This window comes from Protopterus annectens, chromosome 8.part0 (assembly GCF_019279795.1).
Source record: "Protopterus annectens isolate FY-2018-M chromosome 8.part0, PAN1.0, whole genome shotgun sequence".
Classification (NCBI taxonomy): Eukaryota; Metazoa; Chordata; order Ceratodontiformes; family Protopteridae; genus Protopterus; species Protopterus annectens.
The window spans coordinates 1,882,976,681-1,883,003,805 of record NC_056741.1 but is presented as its reverse complement, the minus strand read 5'-3'; the positions used below and the strand labels follow the sequence as shown (position 1 = coordinate 1,883,003,805).

Here is a 27,125-nt window from a genome sequence, read left to right as displayed (position 1 = left end):
AGTAAGTTACTTCCAGCTCCTTATTAAGGGATCACATAGCTTTATCTTTAATAATAAATATGTTGTTATCCAAGTACTGAATTTAATACTAAACATATCTGCCTTTTGAATGAATGGCATGAAACATTGGATAGTTATTAGACTATTACAAGCTGAAACCCTCCAGCATTACAGGTTATAAAAAAGTGATACTTTTGGATATCTATCATAATAACAAGCATTTTAATAAAGTATTATGCTATCAGGAAAGTCAGTAAATGATTAACCACATACTGATTCAGTGTATTATATATTAACTAACAAACTGGTTTGCTCTAATTGTTCTGTTATGTCATCCCTGATTTTCATCTTATAGTGAAATTATATTTCCTTTCTTCAGTCCAGATTACCAACCCCTTAAGGTTTCAAGGCATGCCTCTATTTGGCGACGTTCACATAGCTTTCACATAAGCTCCACCCAAGCACTCTGCAGAGTCTTATTAGTCACACAACCATGTGACCAACAGGAATATTGTAAAGGTCATGCTTATGCAATGAGTTAAATAAGCTTCATAGACTGGAATGACTATTGGTCCACCAAATACGAAAATAATCATTTCAACTTACAACCAGGGTTACAAAGTCAAAAACCATGATTCCTAGTTTGTTGTGTCACAGTCTAAGTATTACTTTTAAGCTTGGCTGTGAACTAACAAAATTAGTTTTGAGATTCCGAAATGAATATCTGTTCAAGTGATCTGAAAAGGCAATGGTAAATATGCACCTAGCCAAGAAATTAAATCTGATAAAGCCTGCCTGTCGTTCACTAAAACATAACAAATACACACTTTTTTCCTCTCTCTTTCTCTCACACTGTCTCTCTCTGTTGCATACAGACACGTGTGCACAGACACTCACACACACACACACACACACACACACACACACACACACACACACACACACACACACACACACGTGGCGCACAGACACACAAACACACACACACACACACACACACACACACACACACACACACACACACACACACACACACATAGGGTTTTTGAGTAAATTCTACTGTCAAACATAGGCGTACCATTCAGAGTAACACATATATATACATATATATATATATATATATATATATATATATATATATATATATATATATATATATCTTATAATTTGTTTCAGAGCTCCTTCTGCATCCTTTGCCAAGCTTCACTAATCACACAAATACCAATGTCCTCTGAGTGAATCTTTTAAGCTTCTGGCATTTGCATTAAACAATGCCCTAAAATTCATTCTGTTTTTCTTCATAGGTTCATAGGTGTTTACTAGGTTAATGACCACAAGGGCCTTTTTAAGCCTAACTGTGCATCCCAACTCTCTGACAAGTTCTGACACCCTTGATAAGTGTAAGCAGGGGCTTGGGAGATGAAATATTTCCAAGCTAGGTCCTGGGAGATGTACCATTTACAGGTTGCCTGTGCCCATTAGAGACATAAGTGCCAAACCAGGGATGAATTTCCTGTTCCCCATCCAATTGTCCAGGTTGCACTTGAATTGGGTTAGGGAGGAGCTCTGCTTCACATGGATGGGTAGCCTGTTCCAGACACCAGGTAATCTCTGGGATACATACCTGTCTCTTGAGCATGTCCTACGTATATCACAGGCAAGGTTTAAGCATTTAGATTGGGTCATTCTGATGCTGGGTTTTTTTTGGATATGTAGGAGGTCTATCAGAGTGGGGTATGACAATTCCCTGTATGTCAAGCATAGATCTCCCCTCAAAAGCCTGTTGGAGACAAAATACTGGAATAGAGCCTTGAGGCAGTCTCCATAGGACATTTTACTTATAGGTTCATAGGTTCATAGGTAGGTACTAGGCTATCGGCCCTAAGGCCCATACAAGCCTAGCCAAAAAATGTACCCTGGCTTTCGCCACCCAAGAAAATTATTTTCCTGTGCCCCTGTCGAGCAGAGCCACAGAAGTGATCCCCGGGGTGAATTTCCCATTTCCCATCCAATCATCAAGATTTTTCTTGAAGAGTGCTAATGAGGAGCTCTGTTTGACATAGATAGGTAGCCTGTTCCAGAGTATGGGAAGTCTCTGGGACAGGAATCTATCCCTCCAGCATGTTCTGTTTATTGTGGTGACAAGGGTTAGGTCCCTAGAGTCTGTAGCTCAGAGGGATTGGGATTTCTTTAAGTGGAACATGTCCAACAGCTCTGGGTTTGACATAGCTTTGTATGTTAGGCAGAGATCGCCCCTGAGTAGGCGAAATGTGATGGAGTAAAGCTGCAGTTTTTTGAGACGGTCTGCATAGGGCATCTGTTTGAGGCCAGTAATCCTCTTTGTGAGGTATTTCTGTGGTCTTTCCAGTTGTTGTAGATGTCTTGTGAGGTACATACCAAAAGGGGCGTTGTACTCTATAATGGGTCTAATGAGTGATGAGTAGAGGGGAACAATGACCTCTTTTTTTCTGGCTGAGAATCCTTTTGTGATGAGATGAGCCATGTAGAAGGATTTCCTGACTGCTGTGGTGATGTGATTATCAAAGGAGAGACTTCTGTCCACCTGTGTCCCAAGGTCTTTTATCACATTTTCGGCATTAAGTAGACTACCAGCTATGTGGTAGTTCATGGGTACAGAGTTTTTACCAAAGGGGATGACAATACACTTTTTGGCATTGAGCTTCAGACCATGGCTTTGACACCAGGTATCTGACTCAGTGAGGCCCTTTTGTAGTTTGTCCACATCATTAGGAGTTTCGATTATGGCTCCTAGTTTGCAGTCATCTGCAAACTTTGTTAGCCAAAGACCTTCTGTGTTGGCCTGCACTTCAGAGAAGTAGATACCAAACAGGAGAGGACCCAGGACTGAACCCTGTGGTACTCCACTTGTCACTGGTCTGATGTTGGATTTGGAATCCGCTACTTTCACAGTGTGGGTTCTGTCCATGAGCCAGTTGGCAACCCATCTTGTGACATATGGATTTATACCTAGTTTAGTGAGCTTATCTATAATTCCAGAGTGGGGGATGGTGTTGAAAGCCTTGGAGAGATCTAGATAAGCTGTGTGAACCATTTTACCCTCATCTATGGCTTTAGTGACTGCTTCAAAGAAGTCAATCAGGTTTAGGAGACATGATCTGCCTTTTACAAATCCAAAATGGGTAGGGTCCAGAGTTTGGAGATTACTAATGTCTTTGTTTATGAGTTCCACAATGATACATTCCATGGCCTTGCAGACCAGGCTCGTCAGGCTAATGGGGTGGTAGTTCCCGGGGTCCGTCATGGCTCCCCCTTTGTGCAGTGGGATAACCGTCACTGTGCCCCATTCAGTGGGTACAAAGCCTGAGGTGAGGCTATGACTGAACATGGTACTTAGGTAGGGTGCCAGTTCATTCTGTAGTTCATGTAGAACACAGCCTGGGATATTGTCAGGTCCCATGGATGCTGTGTTCTTGGCTTTGGAGAGTGTGTTTTTTACCTGTGCAGCCATGATTATATATATATATATATATATATATATATATATATATATATATATATATATATACATATATTCCGGTATAGAGATGGGCCCTCTAGGGGGTGAAGGGGGGGTAAAGTTAGCACTGGACCTATCTGCTAGGATCTTGGCAATATCATTTGGTTCTGTATATTTAGTGCCATTGTGCTGTAACTCAGAGCAGATCTGAGTGTTCCCATTTAGATTCTTGACATAACTATAGAATGCTGTGTGGTTGTCTTTAGAGTCAGTGGCAATTTTGTTTTCGTAACTAGCTTTGGAGGATTTTATGAAGGATCTCAGCTTCTTAATGAGGTTGACCAGGGAGTTCCTCTAGTCATTGGATTTTACTCTTTTTTGCAACAGTTTCTTTCTTCTGTTTTAGAGTTTGTTTATGACAGAGGCTTCCATTTTTTGGAGGATAACATCCTGGTTCTATTAGGGATAGCATGAGCCATGCACTCGTGTAAGTGCTTATAAAGTGCATTTGTGTAGGATTTGGCAGTCATACCTCTATTGTTCGTTTGCATGGGTGTCATGAAGTTTGCCAGTTCTGTCTTAAGCAGTGTGAAGTTGGCTTTGGAGAAGTTTTTTACAATGGTTTCCCTAACTGGGGGTGGGGATGGGATGTGGATGTCTAGGCTGATTAGCTTGTGGTCGGATCTGACCAATGAGGAATTGACCTCTGGTGTGGAACACCAGTTTCCCATGTTGGTAATGACCAGGTCTAGGATATTACTGGCCCTGGTGGGGGTGTGACTAAGCTGATCCAAGGTGTTGGAATTTATGAATTCTAGAAAACGTTGAGCAAAAGAGTTGGTACATGAGTAGTTTTTCCAGTTAATGGTGGGGTAGTTGAAATCGCCCATTGTTAGGGTGTTGGGTTGTACCCTAATACTTTCCAGTGTATCAAGAAATGAGGAGTGTGAATCCTGGGGTATGGTGGGGGTCTGTAGCAAGCTATAATTTGGATTGCGGTCTTGTCCAGCGTTAGTTGCACTTGGATAATCTCGGATGCATTATGCTGTGCAACTAGCCTGGAGTTGTGGATATCCTTAATGAATATGGACACATCTCCACCTTTAGTGCTTCATTCTGAGTTAGGTGGCCGAAAGGTGTGGTATGAATTGTAGCCTGGTAATGCAGGGGTGTTCTCTGGAGCTTTGAACCAGGTCTCTGTCACTGCACAGATGTCAATGTTCTCCATTTTAAGGAGTGCCTCGAGTGAGTGCATTTTGAGATTTAGACTTCTAGCATTGAGATTCTACCCTCAGATTTTGCTTGCTTGTACCTGTTACGGTGGCGAATTTGTCATTTGAACCTTGCCTAAAAAAGGCACTATAGGGGTGGCAAGAGCCTTAGCCAGTATCTGGAATCCTAAGGGTGACAGGTGCAGGCCATCTCTGGCAAAGCATTGTGGTTTGTCGATCATGTTGTCCCAGGCAGAAAAATACTGGATCCCCTTAGAATGACACCAGAAGCTTAGCCAATTGTTGAAGTCAATCATTTTGTCCTTGTACTGTGGTATCATTCTGGGTGATGGCAGGATGCTACTCAGGGTTAGGGTCATACCTGCCTGGGATACAAGATCGAAGAGCTCCTCCATGTCTCTTTTCATGTAGTACAGGGAGGTACGTCTCAGGTCATTCACACCAACATGGACAATGACAGTGTCATATTTGTACTTATTGTGGAGTGACCTGAGTGCATGCGTTATGTGGCAGATCCTGGCACCTGACAGGCAGCTGACAGTAACTTTCTCCTTGTTTAGTCTAGTGAGTGGAACATCAGTGTGCCTGACTATAGAGTCTCCTATGACTAGAGTGTTGGGTACGTTGTTATGCCTTATGGGCTGTGGTTGAGTGGCACACTGAGTTTGTGGGCTATGTGTCATTTGGGTTGTGTTGGGGGGTGGAGTTTGCTTGTGTTTATGCTTTGGATGTCCCTGATGCTTGGGCAGGTTTTTATTGAGAGCCTCCGTGAATGTAGGTGTGTGTTTTGTGTTTCTATGTGTGTGTTTTGGTGGTATAGGTTTTGAGGGACTACGTGATGAGTGTGGTGTGGTGCAAGTGTTTACCTTCTCATCTTGACTGTCTAGTCCAGTCTTAGGTGAAGAGAGCTTTGCTTCCAGTTTGGCTATATAAGTGCATCTCTCACAGGTTGTAGTGTTGGGTAGTAGGAGGAGAGAATTGTCTGTGTACATGAGGCAATTGCTGAATTGCCACAAGATGCCCTGATTCATCAGGTAGACAGGAGAAATCACTGGGAGCTGACCCTTAGACATGCCTGGATAAGTGCTAATTTATTAAGTACTAAAAACTGCTTTCCACTAGACAAGTGAGGAAAGTTGAGTGTTGTAGTAATTTGAAGCTTATGTAGTGCTTACAATGAGTTCTGAACAAGTGCTGCATTCAAAGAAACAGATTTGAGTGCTGAAACTAGAAAACTGACTAGTTATAAGAAACAAAACTAAGCTAGAAGGATTACCTCCAACCCAGAAGGGCTTGGGGGCTCAGAAGCCTATAAACAGTCCAGACCACTTAACAGGAAAGGCAGGAAACAAGCTTAAATTTTTTTTTTGTTCTCTTTCCCAGATGCTCTTTTTGTACACAGTAGGAGTGCCTGAAATCAGAATATGATCTCACTGCACTCAGTTGAGTGAGCAAATGAGATGGGCCCAGAAGGAGTATCCAAACACAAATTTACAAGAGGGGCGGGCAGTTTCAAAGCCACTAAGATTAACACCAAAACAGAAACAGGAAAGGTGGGTGGGAAAACTAACTGAAGAACTAACTGAAGAACAGAGTCAAAACTTCCAGTTCAGTTAATATTCATGCAACACACTTAAATCAATTTAAATACTGTATTATTTGAAAAAAAGTGCAGATAAAGGTACTTAAATTCTCTTATACGTCCAGTTGAATACAGCTAGACCTTAGCCGGCCAAAGCTGAGGTTTTTAAGCAGAAAATATTTCAAACTGTACCACTTAAATAGGCAATGACAGGAAATCAAAGAATGTGGCTACCCCCACACCGGCAATTACTAACAGATAATAAAATGCAAGCAAGCACTAACTGAAGAACAGAGCCAAAACTTCCAGTTCAGTTAATATTATTGCAACACAGTTAAATCAATTTAAATACTGTATTATTTGAAAAAAAGTGCAGATAAAGTTACTTAAATTATCTTACACGTCCAGTTGAATACAGCTAGATCTTAGCCAGCCAAAGCTGAGGTTTTTAAGCAGAAAATATTTCAAACTGTACCACTTAAATAGGCAGTGACAGGAAATCAAAGAATGTGGCTACCCCCACACCTGCAATTACTAACAGATAATAAAATTCAAGCAAGCACTAAATGAAGAACAGAGTCAAAACTTCCAGTTCAGTTAATATTCATGCAACACAGTTAAATGAATTTAAATACTGTATTATTTGAAAAAAGTGCAGATAAAGGTACTTAAATTATCTTATACTTCCAGTTGAATACAGATAGATCTTAGCCGACCAAATCTGAGGTCTTTAAGCAGAAAATATTTCAAATTGTACCACTTAAACAGGCAAGGACAGGAAATCAAAGAATGTAGCTACGCCCACACCTGCAATTACTAACAGATAATAAAACTCAAGCAAGCACTAAAGGAAGAACAGAGTCAAAACTTCCAGTTCAGTTTATATTCATGCAACACAGTTACATCAATTTAAATACTGTATTATTTGAAAAAAAGTGAGGATAAAGGTACTTAAATTCTCTTATATGATCAGTTGAATACAGCTAGATCGTAGCTGGCCAAAGCTGAGGTTTTTAAGCAGAAAATATTTCAAACTGTACCACTTAAATAGGAAATGACAGGAAATCAAAGAATGTGGCTACGCCCACACCTGCAATTACTAACATATAATAAAATTCAAGCAAGCACTAACTGAAGAACAGAGTCAAAACTTTCAGTTCAGTTAATATTCATGCAACACACTTAAATTAATTTAAATACTGTATTATTTGAAAAAAGTGCAGATAAAGGTACTTAAATTCTCTTATACATCCAGTTGAATACAGCTAGATCTTAGCCAGCCAAAGCTGAGGTTTTTGAGCAAAAAATATTTCAAACTGTACCACTTAAATAGGAAATGACAGGAAATCAAAGAATGTGGCTACCCTCACACCTGCAATTACTAACAAATAATAAAAATGAAGCAAGCACTAACTGAAGAACAGAGTCAAAACTTCCAGTTCAGTGAATATTCATACAACATAGTTAAATCAATTTAAATTCTGTATTATTTGAAAAAAAGTGCAGATAAGGTACTTAATTTCTCTTATATGTCCAGTTGAATACAGCTAGATCTTAGCGGGCCAGAGCTGAGGTTTTTAAGCAGAAAATATTTCAAACTGTACCACTTAAATAGGCAATGACAGGAAATCAAAGAATGTGGCTACCCCCACACCTGCAATTACTAACAAATAATAAAATTCAAGCAAGCACTAACTGAAGAACAGAGTCAAAACTTCCAGTTCAGTTAATATTCAAGCAACACAGTTAAATCAATTTAAATACTGTATTATTTGAAAAAAGTGCAGATAAAGGTACTTAAATTCTTATACGTCCAGTTGAGTACAGCTAGATCTTAGCCAGCCAAAGCTGAGGTTTTTAAGCAGAAAATATTTCAAACTGTACCACTTAAATAGGCAATGACAGGAAATCAAAAATTGTGGCTACTCCCACACCTGCAATTACTAACAGATAATAAAATTCAAGCAAGCACTAACTGAAAAACAGAGTCAAAACTTCCAATTCAGTTAATATTCATGCAACACAGTTAAATCAATTTAAATACTGTATTATTTGAAAAAAGTGCAGATAAAGGTACTTAAATTCTCTTATATGTCGAGTTGAATACAGTTAGATCTTAGCCGGCCAAAGCTGAGATTTTTAAGCAGAAAATATTTCAAACTGTACCACTTAAATAGGCAATGACAGGAAATCAAAGAATGCGGCTACCCCACACCTGCAATTACTAACAGATAATAAAATTCAAGCAAGCACTAACTGAAGAACAGAGTCAAAACTTCCAGTTCCGTTAATATTCATGCAACACAGTTAAATCAATTTAAATACTGTATTATTTGAAAAAAGTGCAGATAAAGGTACTTGAATTCTTATACGTCCAGTTGAGTACAGCTAGATCTTAGCCAGCCAAAGCTGAGGTTTTTAAGCAGAAAATATTTCAAACTGTACCACTTAAATAGGCAATGACAGGAAATCAAAGAATGTGGCAACTCCCACACCTGTAATTACTAACAGATAATAAAATTCAAGCAAGCACTAACTGAAAAACAGAGTCAAAACTTCCAATTCAGTTAATATTCATGCAACACAGTTAAATCAATTTAAATACTGTATTATTTGAAAAAAGTGCAGATAAAGGTACTTAAATTCTCTTGTACGTCCAGTTGAATACAGCTAGATCTTAGTCGGCCAAAGCTGATGTTTTTAAGCAGAAAATATTTCAAACTGTACCACTTAAATAGGCAATGACAGGAAATCAAAGAATGTGGCTACCCCCGCACCTGCAATAACTAACAGATAATAAAATTCAAGCAAACACTAACTGAAGAACAGAGTCAAAACTTCCAGTTCAGTTAATATTCATACAACACAGTTAAATCAATTTAAATACTGTATTATTTGAAAAAAGTCCAGATAAAGGTACTTAAATTCTCTTATACGTCCAGTTGAATACAGCTAGATCTTAGCCGGCCAAAGCTGAGGTTTTTAAGCCTAAGCCCTGTATTCTTTAGTGAAGACCTTCTGTGGACATTACAAATGTTGGATATGCCTGGTTAGGTACATACCAAAGGAGGCATTGTACTCAATGATAGGTCTGATGAATGCAGAACACAGTGCAACAATGATGTCTTTGGATTTAGAAGCCATACCTTTGTTTATAAGCTGCACAACATAGAAGGATTTCCTCATTACTGTAGACACGTGATGGTCAAATGCTAGATTACTATCTATGTGTGTCCCTAAGTCCTTGACTACTGGGTCAACCCTAAGGGGTGTGTTGTCAATATGATAGTTACCAGGGTGGATGACTTCCCAAAGGATGCTATCATGCATTTCTTAACATTATGTTTTAGCCCATGGCTTTGACACCAGTTATTTGTCTGTGTCACCCCCCTCCTGGAGAAAATGTGTGTCAGTGTGGGATTCAATGACAGCTCCTAATTTGCAATCATCTGCAAATTTAATCAGCCAGAGACCATGACATTGGCCTTGACTTCAGAGAAGTAAATGCCAAACAGGAGCAGTCCAAGGATGTATCCTTGAGAGATTCTACTTGTGACTGGCCTTTTTGTAGAGGTGGACTCTCCAACTCTAACTTTCTGAGACCTGTCTCTGAGCTAGTTTTCTATCCACCTGGTGACATACACATTTGTACCTAACCTCTTGAGTTTGTCAACAATGCTCGAGTGAGGTATTGTGTCAAATGCCTTGGCCAGGTCAAGGTAGGCAGTGTGAACCATTTTACCCTCATCCTTTGCTTTGGTGACCTTCTCAAAGAAGTCCACCAGGTTGAGTATGCATTTTCTGCTCTTGATGAAATCTGCTGGATTGGGTCCAGTGTCTGGAGGTTTACTATATCACTGCTGATCATTTCCATGATAATTCTTTCCATGGCTTAACATATAAGACCAGTAAGACTTATGGGTCTGTAGTTTTCAAGGTCTGTAATATGGCCCAACTTTGTGCAGATGGATAACTGTTGCTGTTTCCATTCATGTGGCACGAAGGCTGTTTGGAGGCTACAGTAAAATAGCAATTCCCAAGACCCTGATTGGTCATGTTTCAGGCTATTTAGAAGGCATCCTGGGATATTGTCTGGGCACACTGATACAGTGTTCTTGGCCCTAGAGACAGCTTTAAGAACCTCTCCCCTAGTGATAGCAGGGGAGTTATATTTGATGGTACTTCCTGACGGAAGGTTGAGGGGGAGAGAAGGTAAAGTTGGAGCTGAATTTGTTGGACAGTAGGTTTGCTGTATTTCCTGGCTCAGTATAGGTTGCTCCACTTGCACTTATACTCATTTACCACATTTCATTACTTCAGTCTTCATTTATGTATCCACTAATCATCCATTTCAAATATGCACTGAATCTTAATTTTAAGTGCTATTTTTTACCACTGCTATGCATTCCATCAATGTACACAACTTTCTTTAATGTCACTTTTACATCTTTTATGTCTAAATCTTTTATATATTCTAAGATATTATATTGTAATATTTCACATCTCATTGATGGCAGAATATTAATGTAGAAAGTCTTGATAAAGTGCAGCTGTTCCATAAGAAACACATTACAAATCCTCACATGGATTTTCACCATCTCCCCTACCACTGTTCAAAGGCAGACAGGTTTGTTTCAGCTTCCTGATCACACTTACCTGGTGTTAGCCTTCCCTGTAATATGTCTCGCTGCAATGTATGCAACACAAACAAACTGGAAACAACGGCTCCTGATCTAAAAACAATCCTTAGTGATGTAAACAGTTCAATCGAACTGGAACGTGCACTCCAATGCACAATAATAATGATAATGTCCACAAGTTGCAAAATCAGCATAAAACCACTGCTTGCTAAAAAAGAAGAAAACAATTTAATTACCAGACATAAAGTTTACTAATATTGCTATCATTGGTGATGATGTTACAATTTTTGTTCATAATTAGGGTAATAATGTCACTAACTGAACGGGGTGGTAAAGGCTAATTTTATAGGTAAAAGGTCAGTGGTATGTCCAGTTTCTACTTGTTGTGTAGTAGCCCTGAGAATAGGTTGATACATACCTGTCTCTTTTAATGGTTACTTCTTGAATCAAGTTGTCCACAAATTGTTTAGGATAACCTCTACTCATAAACATAGATCCTAAACATTGGCATTCATTATGAAAATCATCGTTCCTAGAGAGCATTCGAGCTGCACGTACTAAATGACCTTTTACTACAGATTTCTTCTGATAAGAAGGATGGCTACTGCTGTAATGTAAGAAGGTATTAGAATATGTTTCCTTTCTATGTATGTTGGCATAAAAGACCTTGTTGATTAGGTCTTTACATAAATCAACATCTAAATAAGTTATCCTATCGTTGCTATAGGTAGATGTAACGACTAAAAAGTCAGAACTAGAGTTGAATAATGATACTAGTTCGGTTGCCAGAATTTCATTGCCATCTAATAGAATAAAAGTGTCATCCAAAAATTGTGTATAATATTTCATTTTATTCATGATATTAGTGTTCCTGCTTGCTAGTTCTTGTTCCCAATAGGCCATAACCAGGTTCATAAAGCTTCCCCCACACGGCGACCCCATGGCTACACCTATTTTCTGCAGGTAGATCTTATTATCGAAGGTGAAAAAGTTATAGGACAAGACGATATATAACATTTCCTCTATTAGTTTAATTTCAGTTTGCGGGGCACCATGTTTCCTTAAAATGAAACTTACCCATTCTATACCTTCAGTATGTGGTATACAGGTATATAAATCTTTTACATCTACCGTTTAAAAAATTAAGTGTATCACTAAACTCAAGGTTGTTGATATGATGTAAAAAGGACCATGAATCCTTACATATAGCTTTTTCTTTGGATACATATTTTTTCAAAATTGTGTCTATCATTTTAGCACAAGGATACGTCATACTATTACGCTCATCAACCAATGGTCTCATAGGTGGATCAATCAAAGATTTATGAATCTTAGGTACACCAAAGAGGACAGGTATTCTAGGTGTAAGCATAATTAAGTAATTTAAAGTAGTCAGGTCAATTCTACCTTCAATGAAAAAATCATTGAATAAAGACTTTATAGTATGATATGCTTGATTTAATTAATTCTTAGATGAAACTTGATATGCTGCACTGTTAAGTGTGGACAGCATTTTTCCAATATACTGTTGTTGAGTCATGATGACTAAAGCACCGCCCTTATCAGGTTGTAAAAATCTAACCCCAGATTCTTTTAATAACTGTAAAGATGTCCTTTCTGCAATAGAAATATTGGTAGTTACAGTGTTATTCGCATTTAAATATAGCATGTTTCTGAAATCATTCTCACACATTTTCTCATATAAATTCAGTACAGGATGCATAGGTGGAATAAATGTGCTGGCCAACACGGAAGGACTGTGGCTGACCAAGTTCGCAGATGACTGCAAACTGGGCACCATAATCGACTCTCTAGCCGACACAAACATCCTCCATAAGGGCCTCATAGAAACAGCCAACTGGTGCCAGAGCCATGGCCTCAAGCTAAACGCCAAAAAGTGTATAGTCATCCCCTTTGGCAAAAACAAAGTGCCCACAAATTACCACATAGGTGGTAATCCATTAAGTACAGAAGAAGTAATTAGGGACCTGGGGACCCAAGTTGATAGCAATCTCTCATTTGACAACCACATGGCCAAAGTGGTTAGAAAAACATTTTATATAACCCACCTAATCATGAAGGGATTCACATCTAGATCAGGGGAGGTCATCGTGCCTCTTTACTCACTCCTCATCAGGCCCATAATTGAGTGCAATGCCCCTTTTGGGATGTACCTTACCAGACACCTGCAGCAACTGGAAAGACCCCAAAAGTACCTCACCAAGAGGATCAAAGGGCTCAAACAGATGTCATATGCTGCCCGGTTAAAGAAACTCCAGCTCTACTCAGTGGCATACTGCCTACTCAGAGGCGATCTGTGCCTGACGTATAAAGCCATGTCCAACGCAGAATTAATGGACATGCTGCACCTCAGAAAATCCAAATCCCATCGAGCTACGTGCTCGAGAGACTTGAACCTCAGCACTGAAATAAATAGGACATGCTGGAGGGACAGATTCATAACCCAGAGGCTCCCTTCACTCTGAAATAAAATCCCAGTCCAGGTTAGGCAGAGTCCCTCTTTGACTCTCTTCAAGAGGAATCTTGATGAGTGGATGGGAGATTGTAGGTTTACCCCGGGTATCACTTCTGTGTCACTGTTAGACAGAGGCACAGTATACTAACCTCGAAAATGGGCATAGCAAAATTAATTTAAAATGGGTGGCGAAAGCCAAACACACTCTGGCTAGGCTTATAAATGCCCTAGGGCAGATAGCCTAGTATGAACCTATGAACCTATATATGCAAAGTGTTAGTTTCTACATTTTCACTGCCAAAATACATGGTCAAGTTTAATTTCCTTAAAAATAATTTAAGGTCAATAATAGTTTTAACTAAGTTGGCTCGATTAGTAGGAACAAAGGTAGTACCACGGGCTAATAACTCAATAACATCAGGCTCTATATTAACTGAACTGAAATTAAAAATTTTAAAGTCTTTAGTTGTATTATAAAGTATAGTTAATTGATTGGCAACATCCAAGCTTACCTCCCCCTCTTCCCTCGAGAGTTGATGTTGTTCCTGTTCACATAGTTGTTGCCGTAATAGGTGGTTTTCCTCAAATTGTAGTGTGAGGCCCCCATCCGAAAATTTGTTGGTCTTTGGGGGGGTCACTACTTGGGTCAGACTACCAGATACATTATTGTCGTTGGTGTGTTGTGGCAAGGGGTTAAGACTGTTGCCCCTATGTATGCAGTGCAGCACTGTTGCATGTGAGAGACTGCTGGTTATTATATACTGGGGATTTCTACTTTCCCCCCTGTTGTACCGATCATGGGGGTATACATATATATATATATATATATATATATATATATATATATATATATATGTGTGTGTGTGTGTGTTTGCTAATCTTGAACTGGAATGTTGGAAATCACATAAATGAATAAAAATAAGACCGAACGAGGTATTTAGAAAAGTTGACATTTCAGAAATGTCGACTTTACCAAAAATACCACACTTTCGGTCAAGAGCAGCAAATGTTTTGGAGGGGGTACAAGATCCCCTGCATACCACTGCTACTTATATATACAAATTCCTAGACTGCACCACAGTGAGGGAAAGGGTACATTTCCCAATCCCCACTAGAGTGTGAACTGCATTCAAATTATTGAATTCACAAGAGTGAATGCTAGTTTGCATTCGCTGTTGTGAGTTCAACATTTTGGTTTTCATTATTTGTAAATGTCGAATTAGGGCATTCAGACTTTCTAATTCAGAAAATGTCCGATCACCCTTTTGACAGAAAACCTATATATGTATATATGTGTGTGTGTATGTATATATATATATATATATATATATATATATATATGGATTTACTGAATTCCGTCTAAGCTTCAGTAGAATGATGCTGAAAACAATGACCACATAAAAACAAATAAAAAATTGAGATGCTAGCGTGAATGCTCTGAGGCACAAGCTTGAACCATGCAAAGCAAAACTACTGTTTTTTTCAGTCAAAAAGCCTCTGCCTATATTGAAGTTATGCCCCCACACCCTTTTGAGATCACATAATCCCTAAACCCCAGGGATTGTCAATCTTGCATACCTGTTGACCATATGTTTTGTTGACTGAAGTGTTTTGACAAAACAAATGTCAACATTTGTAGTGTTGATTATAAAACACACTTCATTTATTCAGGTTGTTTACTGAAATAATCCAAATGGGACATGCAAGACTACTTTTTAGTGGTGGCCCAGGAAGAAAAGCTCCATAAACATAAAACATTTATAAATACATCATAGAAGAACTAGCATAATAATTAGGCAAAATATTCGTCAATAAAATATTTCATTTTTACATACTGTCATGCATACAAAAACAACACATCTTACATAATAAACACATCTTACAATGAGTTAAAAACATTACAACACAAGTCAGTAAGTAAGATGATGTTCAAAGGTAAGTTTGCTGTTAACCTGTGTGCCCAGATCTCTTAACACCGAATGCGTGCTTAGGGTATTGGTATTGAGGTGGTCGTTAGCAGGAACAGGGCCTTTGCTGAAGGGGATGCTAATGCATTTTTTGCATTAAGATTAAGACCATTGTCAACAATCATTAGTCTGTGTAAGTCCATCTTGCAGGATGTTGACATCTTTAGATGATTCAATGACAGCTCCTAGTTTGCAGTAATCAGCAAACGTTGTCAGCCACAGACCTTTAGCTTTTGCCTGTACTTTGGAGAAGTAGATTCTGAACAGTAGGGGTCCCAAAAATGATCACTATGGAACACCACTGGTTACGGGTTGAATGGAGGAGGTGGAGTCCTTTATTTTGATTGTATGAGTTCTATCAGTGAGCCAGTTTGCAGTCCACTCAGCAATATATGGGTTGATACCCAGTTGGGTAAGTTTATCAATGATGCCTATGTGCGGAACTGTGTCAAAAGTATTGGCTAAGTCTAGGCAGACCGCATGCACTGATTTGCCCTCATCTAAGGCTTTAGTGACTGACTGTCTCAAAGAAGTCCACCAAGTTTAACAGGCATGATCTTCCTTGACAAAGTCAAACTGGGTGGGGTCAAGTGTTTAGAGATTTCCGATATCTTTAATGATAAGGTGTGACGTTCCCTTGCTGGGTCAGTAATCAAGGAACCCGAATCCTCACCACTGATACTGGAGAGGGATGTTCACTTGGAATACAAATGGATACACTCAGTATTTCCAGATGCAGCTCTCTGCACCAAGTACAATTTCCCTTAAGAGCAAACAGGGGACACACTCAGTCTGAGGTCTGGATCTTTGTCTGTCTCCCTCCAGGTCCCCAATAAAACTCCTCACTGGTACAGCTACATGGTTAAGTCCTCAGCAGAGTGTCCAAGCCAAGTACTCCAGCACACACACACACACACACACACACACACACACACACACACACACACACACACACACACACACACACCTGGGAAAGGCTGGCAGGTTTACTTACCTGCTGTGCCCTTTCTGTCCAGAGTATAAGGTAGTTATCACTGCCACCTGACACTCCACAGTCAGCTACTCTAAGGCTCTTAACAAATGGTTTCCAATTATACTGTGTAATATTAAGGGTCTATATTAGATCACTGAATGCTTAGGTAAGCGAACAGTGATTACTCAACGACATGTAAGTGAAAGCTTACAAAACCAAACTGTCAGAACAGCGTTTTTTTTCCAAGGGAAAAAAATCGCTGTTCCAACAAAAAAAAAAAAAAAAAAGGAAGCAGATTAAAACATGAGATTAAGCCCCCCATACCCCCTACTTAAATATACCAACTCCAAGACCGCACTACAGTGCCAAAAATGGCAAAGTACAGAAGTGGCCAAGCGAATTATTTCCCAGGGGAAAGAATTCGCTTACATGCCGCTTTGATATTTTGCAGTTTCAGTTTTGTCAGTTTGACCAAGACGCATTCGAAAACATGCATCTTCGGTCTGCTGATAGGAACCCAATATTAATACTAATACAAATGGTAGTAGTTGACCAAGGCAGCTAGACCTTCAGGAGTGGCCCACACAGTGCCACCAAATAAATATAAGCACTCTCAAAGGTTAAATACTTTCTAAAAGGACCAGCCATAACAAAAGTTTTAAAAATATTTAATAATAAAAGTACATGAAAGTACTGAATATATATTTACAGTAAACCACAGAGTTCAATTCACAGGAAATATTGAAAATAACACTGATGGACAGACAGACAAATAAAGAAAAACAATATCTAAACTATGCTTCACTATATTTTCTTGACTGACTCTATGAGAATTGCTATTTCCTACTTACATATCAAGGCAGATGATGTGGTGAATATTCCCTTTTCTTGTTGTCAGGCCGAGTGCAGTACTCAGTACTGAAGGATTTCCCACTGTAATATCTAAAACATAATTTCCAAGATGGCTGGCAAAATTACTTAATCTGGTCATCTGACTCTAGTTTCTCACAGTATCCCCCTTTGAAGCTGAAACAGGAATTTAGCATAGACAGCTATGATACACATCTAAATGTTTATGGCCGTGCCCTGGAGCCATGAAACAATTACAGTACTTCCCCACTTCTTTACAGAGGCTATTAAACAATAGCCTCTCTCAGACCTATTGACTCTAACTCCATTCAACACAGTGGGGTGCTGTGTTGATGGCTTAACAGCTCATTAAATTTTAGGGATTTTCCAAAACTAACTAGACTGAGATTAACTGCTTTTCTTCCAGTTCCTTTCCTAGCATATATACATATAGTCTCTCATGTATATTCCTTCTCTGTCCAGCAGGACCTACCGCTGATAATTTTTTAACACTAGCAACTTTACAAACACATTTTGATTTTCAAATGCCATACAGTTCTAATACATTTGTAACACACGCAACTGTACAAATCAGTTTGATATTCAAATGCAATGCAGTTCTAATACATTTGTAACATAATCATCTGTGCAAATCAGCTTGATATTCAAATGCCATACAGTTCATTTGTAACATAATCATCTGTGAAAATCAGCTTGATATTCAAATGCCATACAGTTCTAATACATTTGTAAAACAAGCATCTTGTATAATTCAGTTTGATATTCAAAGGACATATCATTCTTTACAGAACTACAGCTGGCTATGCTGGCACTACCCGATATCATAACATAAGGTCCATGATGATTCACTCCATGGCCTTTACAGATAAGGGTGGCCAGGCTAATGGGTCTATAGTTTCTGGGGTCAGTAGATGCACCCCCTTTGTGCAAGGGGATGATAGTAGCTGTTTTCCATTCCACTGGGACAAAGCCAGTGCTTAGGCTATGATTGAAAAGAGTACCCAGTGGTGTTGCTAATTCCAGTTTTAACCCATGCAGAACACAGCCAGGGATGTTCTCTGGTGCCACAGAGGCTGCATTTTTGGCCCTGGAGAGGGCATTTAAGACCTGTTCCTTAGAGATACTAGGAGGAGGACAGGTAGAAGGGATGCTTTGGGGTATGTGTGGTGGTGGAGACAGGGGAGTGAAGTTTTCACTGAACCTGCCAGCCATCAGGTTTGCTATATCCATGGGTTCTGTATATGTAGTACCATTAACTACAAGTTCCACTCATATCTGGGCCTTTCCTTTGAGGTTACGGATGTAACTAAAGAATGCCTTATGGTTGTCCTTAGTTAGGGAAGCTAATTTTGATTCATAGTTAGCTTTGGAGGACTTCACTAGAAGTTTTATTTGTTTGTTTAAGTTGAGGAGGGAGTGTTTTCAGTTTTGGGACTATTCATTCCTACTCTTAGACAGCAATTTCTTTTCTTTCTGATTGTCTAACTCTCTGGAGTCTTTCTAAGACAAGCGCCAACCCGCACAAATGTGGTCCTACAAAGAAACCATTGAAAAAGCTCCAACTGAGCCCTGCACCAATGAAATAGCTCAAAGTGAGCCCTGAACCAGAAACCTTCAATTAGATAGTCCTACTGTATGCTCCTGCCATGAGGGTGCAGAAAAGAAATCCATTTTGCAGGAAAGTTTTTTCTCAATTAATCCTTCATGCCTTCAAGCACTTACTTTTATCATCCTTCTTTTACTTAATCTTAGCTGGCTCTCTGCTGCTGTATATAATGTACTCTCTGAGGTTGTTGTGTCTTTTGGCTTTTCCCGGTTAGGGGTCACCACAGCGGAACTCCGGTCCACTAATGATTGGCAGTAGATTTTTACGTGCCGAGTTCCCAGTCCTGATGCACAACCTTCAACGAAGGTACGACCATTCACGCATGTCTCCACGCAGAAGACGCTCTAGCTGAGAATCGAACCGGACAGCGTCTTACTGTGAGGCGACAATGCTACCGCAGCAGCACCACCACAGCAATTTACCCAGGTAAATCTCTACAATTTCAGTTGGCATTGTAATTCAAGATACCATAACCCTCAAAATGATCAATGTCTCATATTATCTCTGTTCCTTATCCAACTGAACACTAGAGCCTATGTTCATCAGCTCTCTCTCTCCCTTCCTTTTCAACATATGACATATTATTCAACACTCTTGTACATATTTAAACATTCCACTAATATCTCCTGATATATTATATGCATGTGGCTCCCTTAAATTGGTCAAGTGCTACCAATGTTGACAGCATCCCTTTCTACCACATTTAGGTGACAGAAAAGCTGTCAACAATAGTGCAAGGTTGTTATTATTTCAGGGTGGAGGAATTTGCCCTTTTTCCTGTAGTGTTTGAGTTTATACATATATATATATATATATATATATATATATATATATAAATATATATAAATATATATATATATATATATATATATATATATATATATATATATAATTAGCAGGGGATGTGGTGGGACACCCCCCCCCCATGCAGCAGAGGCAGGGGGAAAAGCCTCCAACTGCAAAAACATCGTGTTTTGTTTCCTTGCATGCTCCAGAACTATTTCTTGAAGCATGCTCTGTTTGTGGCTGATTTTTTCCCCAGTCTTTTTTGGTTGACCTTCTGCATTCTCAGTCATTTAGGCATGTTTATTGACAGAAATTCATACACATAAACACACACACACACACACACACGCATATATATATATATTTACCATCACAAAGTCAGTACTAACTTTATTGTATTGCAGGAAATCAAGGTCACTATGTAGAAAAGCGAAATATTGAAAATACAGAAATCAAAAAAGTCATGTGCTCCATCCCAAGTTCAAACAGGAAGTGCATAAATAATCATGGTGCTAATTCTGCTAGATCTCAAAAAATATGTGTAACACTGTTTTGAATGCTGAAATTATGATGTTGTAGCAGTTTTTATGCTACTGACATCTGTCTAAGTAATATTGGCACACAGAACACCAGTAAAGCAGCTCATTCTGGCATGGAAATGATTCCAAGTCAAAAGAACAAATGTTGCTATTTATCAGCACATATGTTATAGACACTAACATTGTTCCACAAAATGTGTTAGACATGTGAAACCTGACATTACAGCATGAACTTATTCAAAAAAAAAAAAAAAAACTCTACATCATCTGCTGTGTACTGAACACATAATGAATGTGCACCAGGAAATGTACTAATGCGAAGAAAGAGCAGTGATGCAATACTGCTTCAACAAAATGACAAGCAGTAAAGTCTTCATGCTGTTGCACCAGTTTAGTAAAAGTGACTCTATCTGTAAGACTGTGTAACCTCCTGTGCCACCCTTTCTTCAAAATTTTCGCTTCATGGATAACCTATGAGAAGCTATATCCCAAAGATTCAAAAATTGTTCTCAAATAGTGGTGGCAAATGGCTGCACGTGCCACATCTTGTGCCCTGTTGTTGTCGAATGTTAATAACCCACATGCATACTTGGTGTGTTATTGGCAATGTCTTGGAATGTCAACAAAACATCAGAAGGAAGGACAAAAGTGAGACGACAATTGTTTCATGCGTAGTACAACTGAGTATTATTCCCAAGTGTGATGACAGTCTCAGTTTATGTACCTGCTGCCAGGAATCTGGCACAAGTGAAACTAACACTCTTAAGCCACAGTTGTAGGAAACTAATGGTTGATATAATAAATAGCTCCCTTTTCAAAGTGAGTCCTGGTCATATCAGGTGATATGTTTAAATCATGCTTTACACTGACATTTATTATTATTATTGTTGTCCCAAAAATATTGCAACAAGCCTCTGACTTTGCAGGCAACACAACTAAAAGCATAACTTGTCTTATGATGACTCATCTCTAATTGTCTACATTCACTGGTTGAAATGGGAAAAGTGCCATTTAACAGTAAAAAATGTGACTCACAAAGGTTATGTAAGTTGCTTTCAACAGCTTCAACAGGGCAATCATTTATGAGGTCATCTGTGCAAAGTATCATAAATGTACCATTCTTTATAGGAATCATATCCAGAAATAATGTGCTAACAGCTGAAAGGCCTTTTTCTCTTTTCTACTGCTCTGAACACACTGCTCAAGAGCTTTTGTGTTGGGCAAATATGTTGCACTGTCTTCAGATGTGTTAGCTAAAACTTAAACATCTGATACTGTATGTCATGGATTGTACCTCATCATTATTTGACTACTAGCTTTGCCAGCTGGTGTAGAGGTTTAACACTGGGAGTTGTAATTCCTGTGCTACAGGGTTTGATTCCCTCGTCCGTCATCTGTCTCCTGTCTGTGACCCTGAGAAAGTCATTAAACAAAGCATTTGCTCCTGAGTCACCTCTGCATAGAGATTCAGTGTCCACTGTGCTTACCTGATTAACAAATGAGTATTATTATTAGTTCTGTTGCTCAATGGATAGCCCATTGGACTTCCAGTAAAATGGTAAAAGTCATTCCAAGGTTGTGGGTACAAGTCCCGCCAGATTCCACTTTGAAGGAGGGGTTGGCATAATGGTGTCTTTAACTCAGAGATAAAAGGTACAGGTCTTGATTCTGACCTCTGTTTATTGGCTAAATTTGTAATAGTCTGCAGACTGCCAGCCTAGTATATACTTATGAACATATAATAGTGACACAATGCCCCTTGCACTTCTCTAAACGTTTTTTCCTGCAACACCAGTAATTTCTATTTTCTGTATTTTTCTCTAAATTATATAAGTATCCCTCATCACACAGAAGACCTTTATCTTTCTGGGTCAGCACAGTTGCATACGTCTCCCCAATTATACCTGGGGGTAAGACAGACATACTGTTAGCAAGACAGAAGGAATTATCAATAAAACATGTTATATATAAAATCAGGTTTTTTGATTGCAGATTAGACAGTGGTATATAATACTTAGTTAAATATTTCATCCTACTGACAGTAGGCGTGAGCTGTACTTCTTTAAACAGATTGTGACATTTGCATTTCTGCATCATGTGCTTCCTGTGAGATGAGGTTACTATTATATGTTTGCCTATTAGTGGATATTTGGTCCTAATACTAGCACTTATATTTTCTACACATACATTTGAACAGGATGACTATTTTAATGAAAATGTAAAAAAATATTGATATTAAGCATTGAGAAGATGCTTGTAAAAGATATGACGCGTCAACGTGACAGTCGACAGTTCTATCAGAATAATATTTATATGTTTTGTTAGTAATTTTGATTTGCTTATATTTAACTGATACATCACATTAAACAGTAATTCTTTCCTGACACTCTGCTAAATGCAGAGTAAAGCATTTGATAAGAGATATACATTCATCAATATATTATATATTTGACTGTGATCTCTGCCAACATTATGTACACCTGTGATGGTACAAAAGTCATGATTCTAGGTGTTATAACATGTAAAAATTATAATATGCATGATTTGTGGGATTTACAATGACATAGGTTGGTTCTGCAGATACATATGAAACAAAGAAATGCCAAATAGAGATATTGTAATATCAAAACATACTGTCAAAACTGCATGGTATTTCTTGTCTGTTGTGTTCTATATTTTATGTGATTATATTTTGCATTTCAAAATAGTATGCTTGATTTCCTGTAACTCAATGATGTAGGCACACCATGATGTACTCGCATATATTCTTATATTCATGCATCTTCCACAGAATACTTAAATCAAGATTATTGCATTGTTCTTTAACTAAGTCCTGTTTTCTGTATCAGTGTTCTTCTGATACTTTTGTTTAATGAACACCATATGTTTACTACAAGCATACCCACCAAGGATTTTAAAAAGATATTGTTGTTCTTAATTATGTCTTTTAGTTTTTAAGCGTCTTTCACTATACATAGGTGGTTTATATTCCCTCTTTCTACAGATCTACTACATTGGGAACCTAAGGTAAGTTCATGCAAGGCCGATAATCCCTGATTACTTTCCAGGTTCAATATTATGATTTCTACTTTTTCAGTATATTCCCTGACTGTGGTGTCTTTCTCTCCATGTGTATTATGACATATTAGTGGATATTAAACCTCATTTAAAAGACATGCATCTGGAGTATTTCTCCCCGGACCTCCACTGAAAACGGGCTTTGTTCCAAGTCAGACTTTCCTGGTAAACAAATGTTAAATAACTATATAAATAAAATCTGACATTTTCCAGATTATTGCTAAAAGTGGTGTAAGTTCCTTCTCTGAGTCTTTTGCTCTCTCCAAGCAACCATAACACTTCAGATATTGCCTTTGAAAACTTTATCAGCTGAAATATTTTTTCAGGCAGTTCCAATTTGTTTTCTTTGCACTCAGTTGCATATTACAGTGAGAAACTGAAGACCCTGCCTTACAGCTCCACCCAGTAACATCCACAAAAAGTATTCTTCCTTCTTGTCTTTGAATTCCTGACATCAGCTTTTTTGTCTCAGATGTACTTCACTTATTGTGTGAGGAATCTTCACATGGTAAACAACGCTTCATGTACAACATATCATCACAAGGACAACAATGTTTCATGCTACTGTGGGGGATTTTCTGCTGTCATTACACCTTATTTCTCTTCAGTATATGCTACATATACTGTAAATGTATCCATTGCTTTCATCATATAAGAGATAACATTTGCAGATACCTGAATTGCTGGTCTTTAAATTTCATGAGAAAAATGGCAAAGGCAGGCAGAGAGTAAAGATCAGTTTACTTTAAATAGTCACAAATGAGGTAAATGCAAAGTTGCCCATAATTTTATCTGCTCCTAAAACTATATTCTATGTTTTGTGTTTTGTTTTAATAATCATTTAAAGTTATTGAAAATGATAAGTGGTTCTACACAGTTCAGTTTGGCTTTGGGAAGTTAAGTGATACGATACCACAAAGATGCTGGAAAGGTGAAAGTGCATACATTTGAAATATTACTTTTTTTCATGAGCCTAACCATTTTTTTCCATTGAAGCATTGCCTTCCTGGAAAGAGTGCATAATTGCTTGGCATTTATGCATACCAGTACAGAATTACATCTGGAAATAAATTTATGTGCTTCTAGTAGACAGATGGATATGTTGTTGTCTTACATGGAATATGCTATTTACAAAGATATATCTACCTGCTAAGTGCAAGATGTGTTTGTTTACTCATTTACTGTTAAAACAAAACTGCTCATCTGTGAGATGAAAACAAATGCCCCGTGATAATTTAGACAATGAAAACGTCATGCTTAAGACTAGGTGCAAATTAGCAAAATGTGCATGCACAAGAATTTGAGAATGGGAAAGCTTGCATAAAAAAGAAAACACTCACATGAGCACACACACACACACACACACACACACACACACACACACACACACACACATACACACACACACACACACACACACACACACACACACACACACACACACACACACACACACACACGCGCGCACACACACACACACACACACACACACACAAACAGTAACAAGATGTCCCATACAGGCATGCCCTTGTTTATTACATATACACTTTCTATGTCAGTTAAACCAAAAGTACATTTGATACACCCCTCAGAAATTATTATTTTGGTTGTACCTATGCACCAAGGCTTCTCAGCTTCTTGTCAACTATTACAGTAGATGCATAGGTGAATTTGTATTTGACTCTCTTAAAACCCTGCTTAGAGTGAACAGTTTTTAAGTCCTCAAGAGCATTTTATTGTTTCCACTTGCTTAATGTGCACACCAGCACAATCAGGGAATCACGTATCATGTTAACTAGTATAGAAATGTAGTTGGGAGTGTACATGTTATTAAATATGTACACCCACACACACACTCTGAATAAACCTTATTTACATAAGACTTCAATTACTTTGAAAATTCCTCTGAATTTACTACACAATGCCAAACTGAAGTGAAGACATACTGCCGAGTGTAAAATGCACTCTTTCAGTCATGCATGGCAAAAACATAACTCGGGACTATATTTATTTCTCAACAATAGTCCAAAATGCTTACTGAATACTTTCCACCCTGCCAAGTGTCCAGGTAAAACTATTGTATTTTCTGAGTATCATCTCCCACTATTATTTACTTATTTGTTTATTTTGCTGTAAATGTATGACATATAGTGATATTAAATGTTATTTTCAGATGTAAACTAAAATGTTAGGTGAATGAGTGCACATATATATTATATATATATATATATATATATATATATATATATATATATCTACACACACACATTTTTTATTATTATATTATATTATTTATTTATTTTTTAATATTGAGCATGCTGACTTAGATAAGGTATCAGTAATGATGTTTTCCAAAGTAATTAAGATGTTCAGCTGCTGACTGAGGTAACTGTGACCTTAAAAGTGGTGCTTTCTTTAATAGCTTATTCCTAACCCCCCTCCATCCACACACAAACAGACAGAAGGTATTACTTCAATTGTAAAATTGTAAGCTATGTATTCTTTATTTGAGATCACAATAACCTTCATCTGCAACATGCTAGAGATTTCTGAACCCATATAAGAGACAAGGGGTTACCTCTACTTTCATTTGTCCTCTGGATATTACTTGCAGGGCTATCCTTGGACAGGGACCCTCTTAAAGAGGAACTCATGACAATGCATTCCAGATGAAACCACTCGTTGGAGTTGCTGGAAAAGCAGACTTGGTTTATTTATATCCATGTGGCAGAGTTCATGAGTTACATGTAGTTCTGATTCTGCACAGGTGGCCATGCACATGCTGTTCGCTGTTCCTATCTTGCTCTACTTGAATAGAGAGATCATTCACTGACTAATCTGCTATGACCTGGTTATATGCAGATATTGCATACTCCCTTGTACTGACTGAATTAAGATAAGTGTTCTGGGATGATAAATATAACAAGTGATTCACTACAGACATCACCTGCTGCTTAGATGTGTAAAATAGACGAACAATTTATTCTCGTATTTTAAACAAAATACTAAATAATAAAAAAATCAAAGCAGTTTGTAACATTCCCATAAAATAGAGTCCTCATAAACAGAACATTTACTGCATCTTTGCAACTATCATTTACATAGCGTATTTATAAAAACGGGTAACTTTCCCACCTGTGATCAATACAGCTTTTCCTTCAACAGGTAACCATTTCCTTGTAGAAATCATTCCAGATGCTAACCAGCAGGCACCGCAGAAAACAGCCAGTCCCCCTAAGGGTGACAGATATGTATGGCAAAGTTTCCCGACAATGATCAGTACTGTAAAGAGAGCAACGATGGAGGGAGTTGGGTTCAGTGCTGACCTGCGGACTTTCATGAACAGTGCACAAAGCAATGCACTGACTCCACAAAGGAGCAGCCAAGACTCGAACATCATGACTTCTGTAGTGTAGAAAGTATGCTGGAAGAGGTTAGCCAGAAAGAGCGGCTTCGGATCACGGTAGAGTGTGCAGTTGTGCGAAATATTACTGCGGAGGACAGACTGTACCCCTTGCATTTGAGGTTAATTCACGGTGCTCGGTTTATAGCGAGCCCAAGTACTGCCATTAGAAAGAGGCGGGGCTGCCGAGATCCGATCTTCAGCCAATGGGGGAACTTTCACTTTAGCAGTGAGTGAAGTGCTTTCCTTTGTCAGAGAACTCTTAGTACCGCACGCCTGCTTTACATTCTACTCTTGGCAGCGCGAGGACAGTTTGTACGGCCACGCGAACAAAAGTGGGTCGAACTGGGAGGTGGCGGGACTAGAATGCTCGTTTGCAAAGCTTCTTTTCCTGTACGCCAATCGGTTCCGATAATGCATTATCTCTCCACATTATTTAAGCTTGGCAGCATGGTGGGCTATATGTATTCATGCGAAGCACATTCTTATTTTTGG

At 38.5% G+C, this 27,125-nt stretch overlaps 1 protein-coding gene across 1 annotated transcript in view; it reads right to left on the bottom strand.

Moving 5' to 3' along the window:
* Positions 1–26,822, bottom strand: part of HSD11B2 (hydroxysteroid 11-beta dehydrogenase 2) — a 316,842-nt gene extending 290,020 nt beyond the window's left edge. Inside the window, exon 1 of the mRNA XM_044081375.1 lies at positions 26,363–26,822. Within this exon, the coding sequence (XP_043937310.1) occupies positions 26,363–26,747 (385 nt within the window). The 5' untranslated portion in view covers positions 26,748–26,822. The remainder of the gene's footprint in view (positions 1–26,362) is intronic.
* Positions 26,823–27,125: the final 303 nt, after the last annotated feature.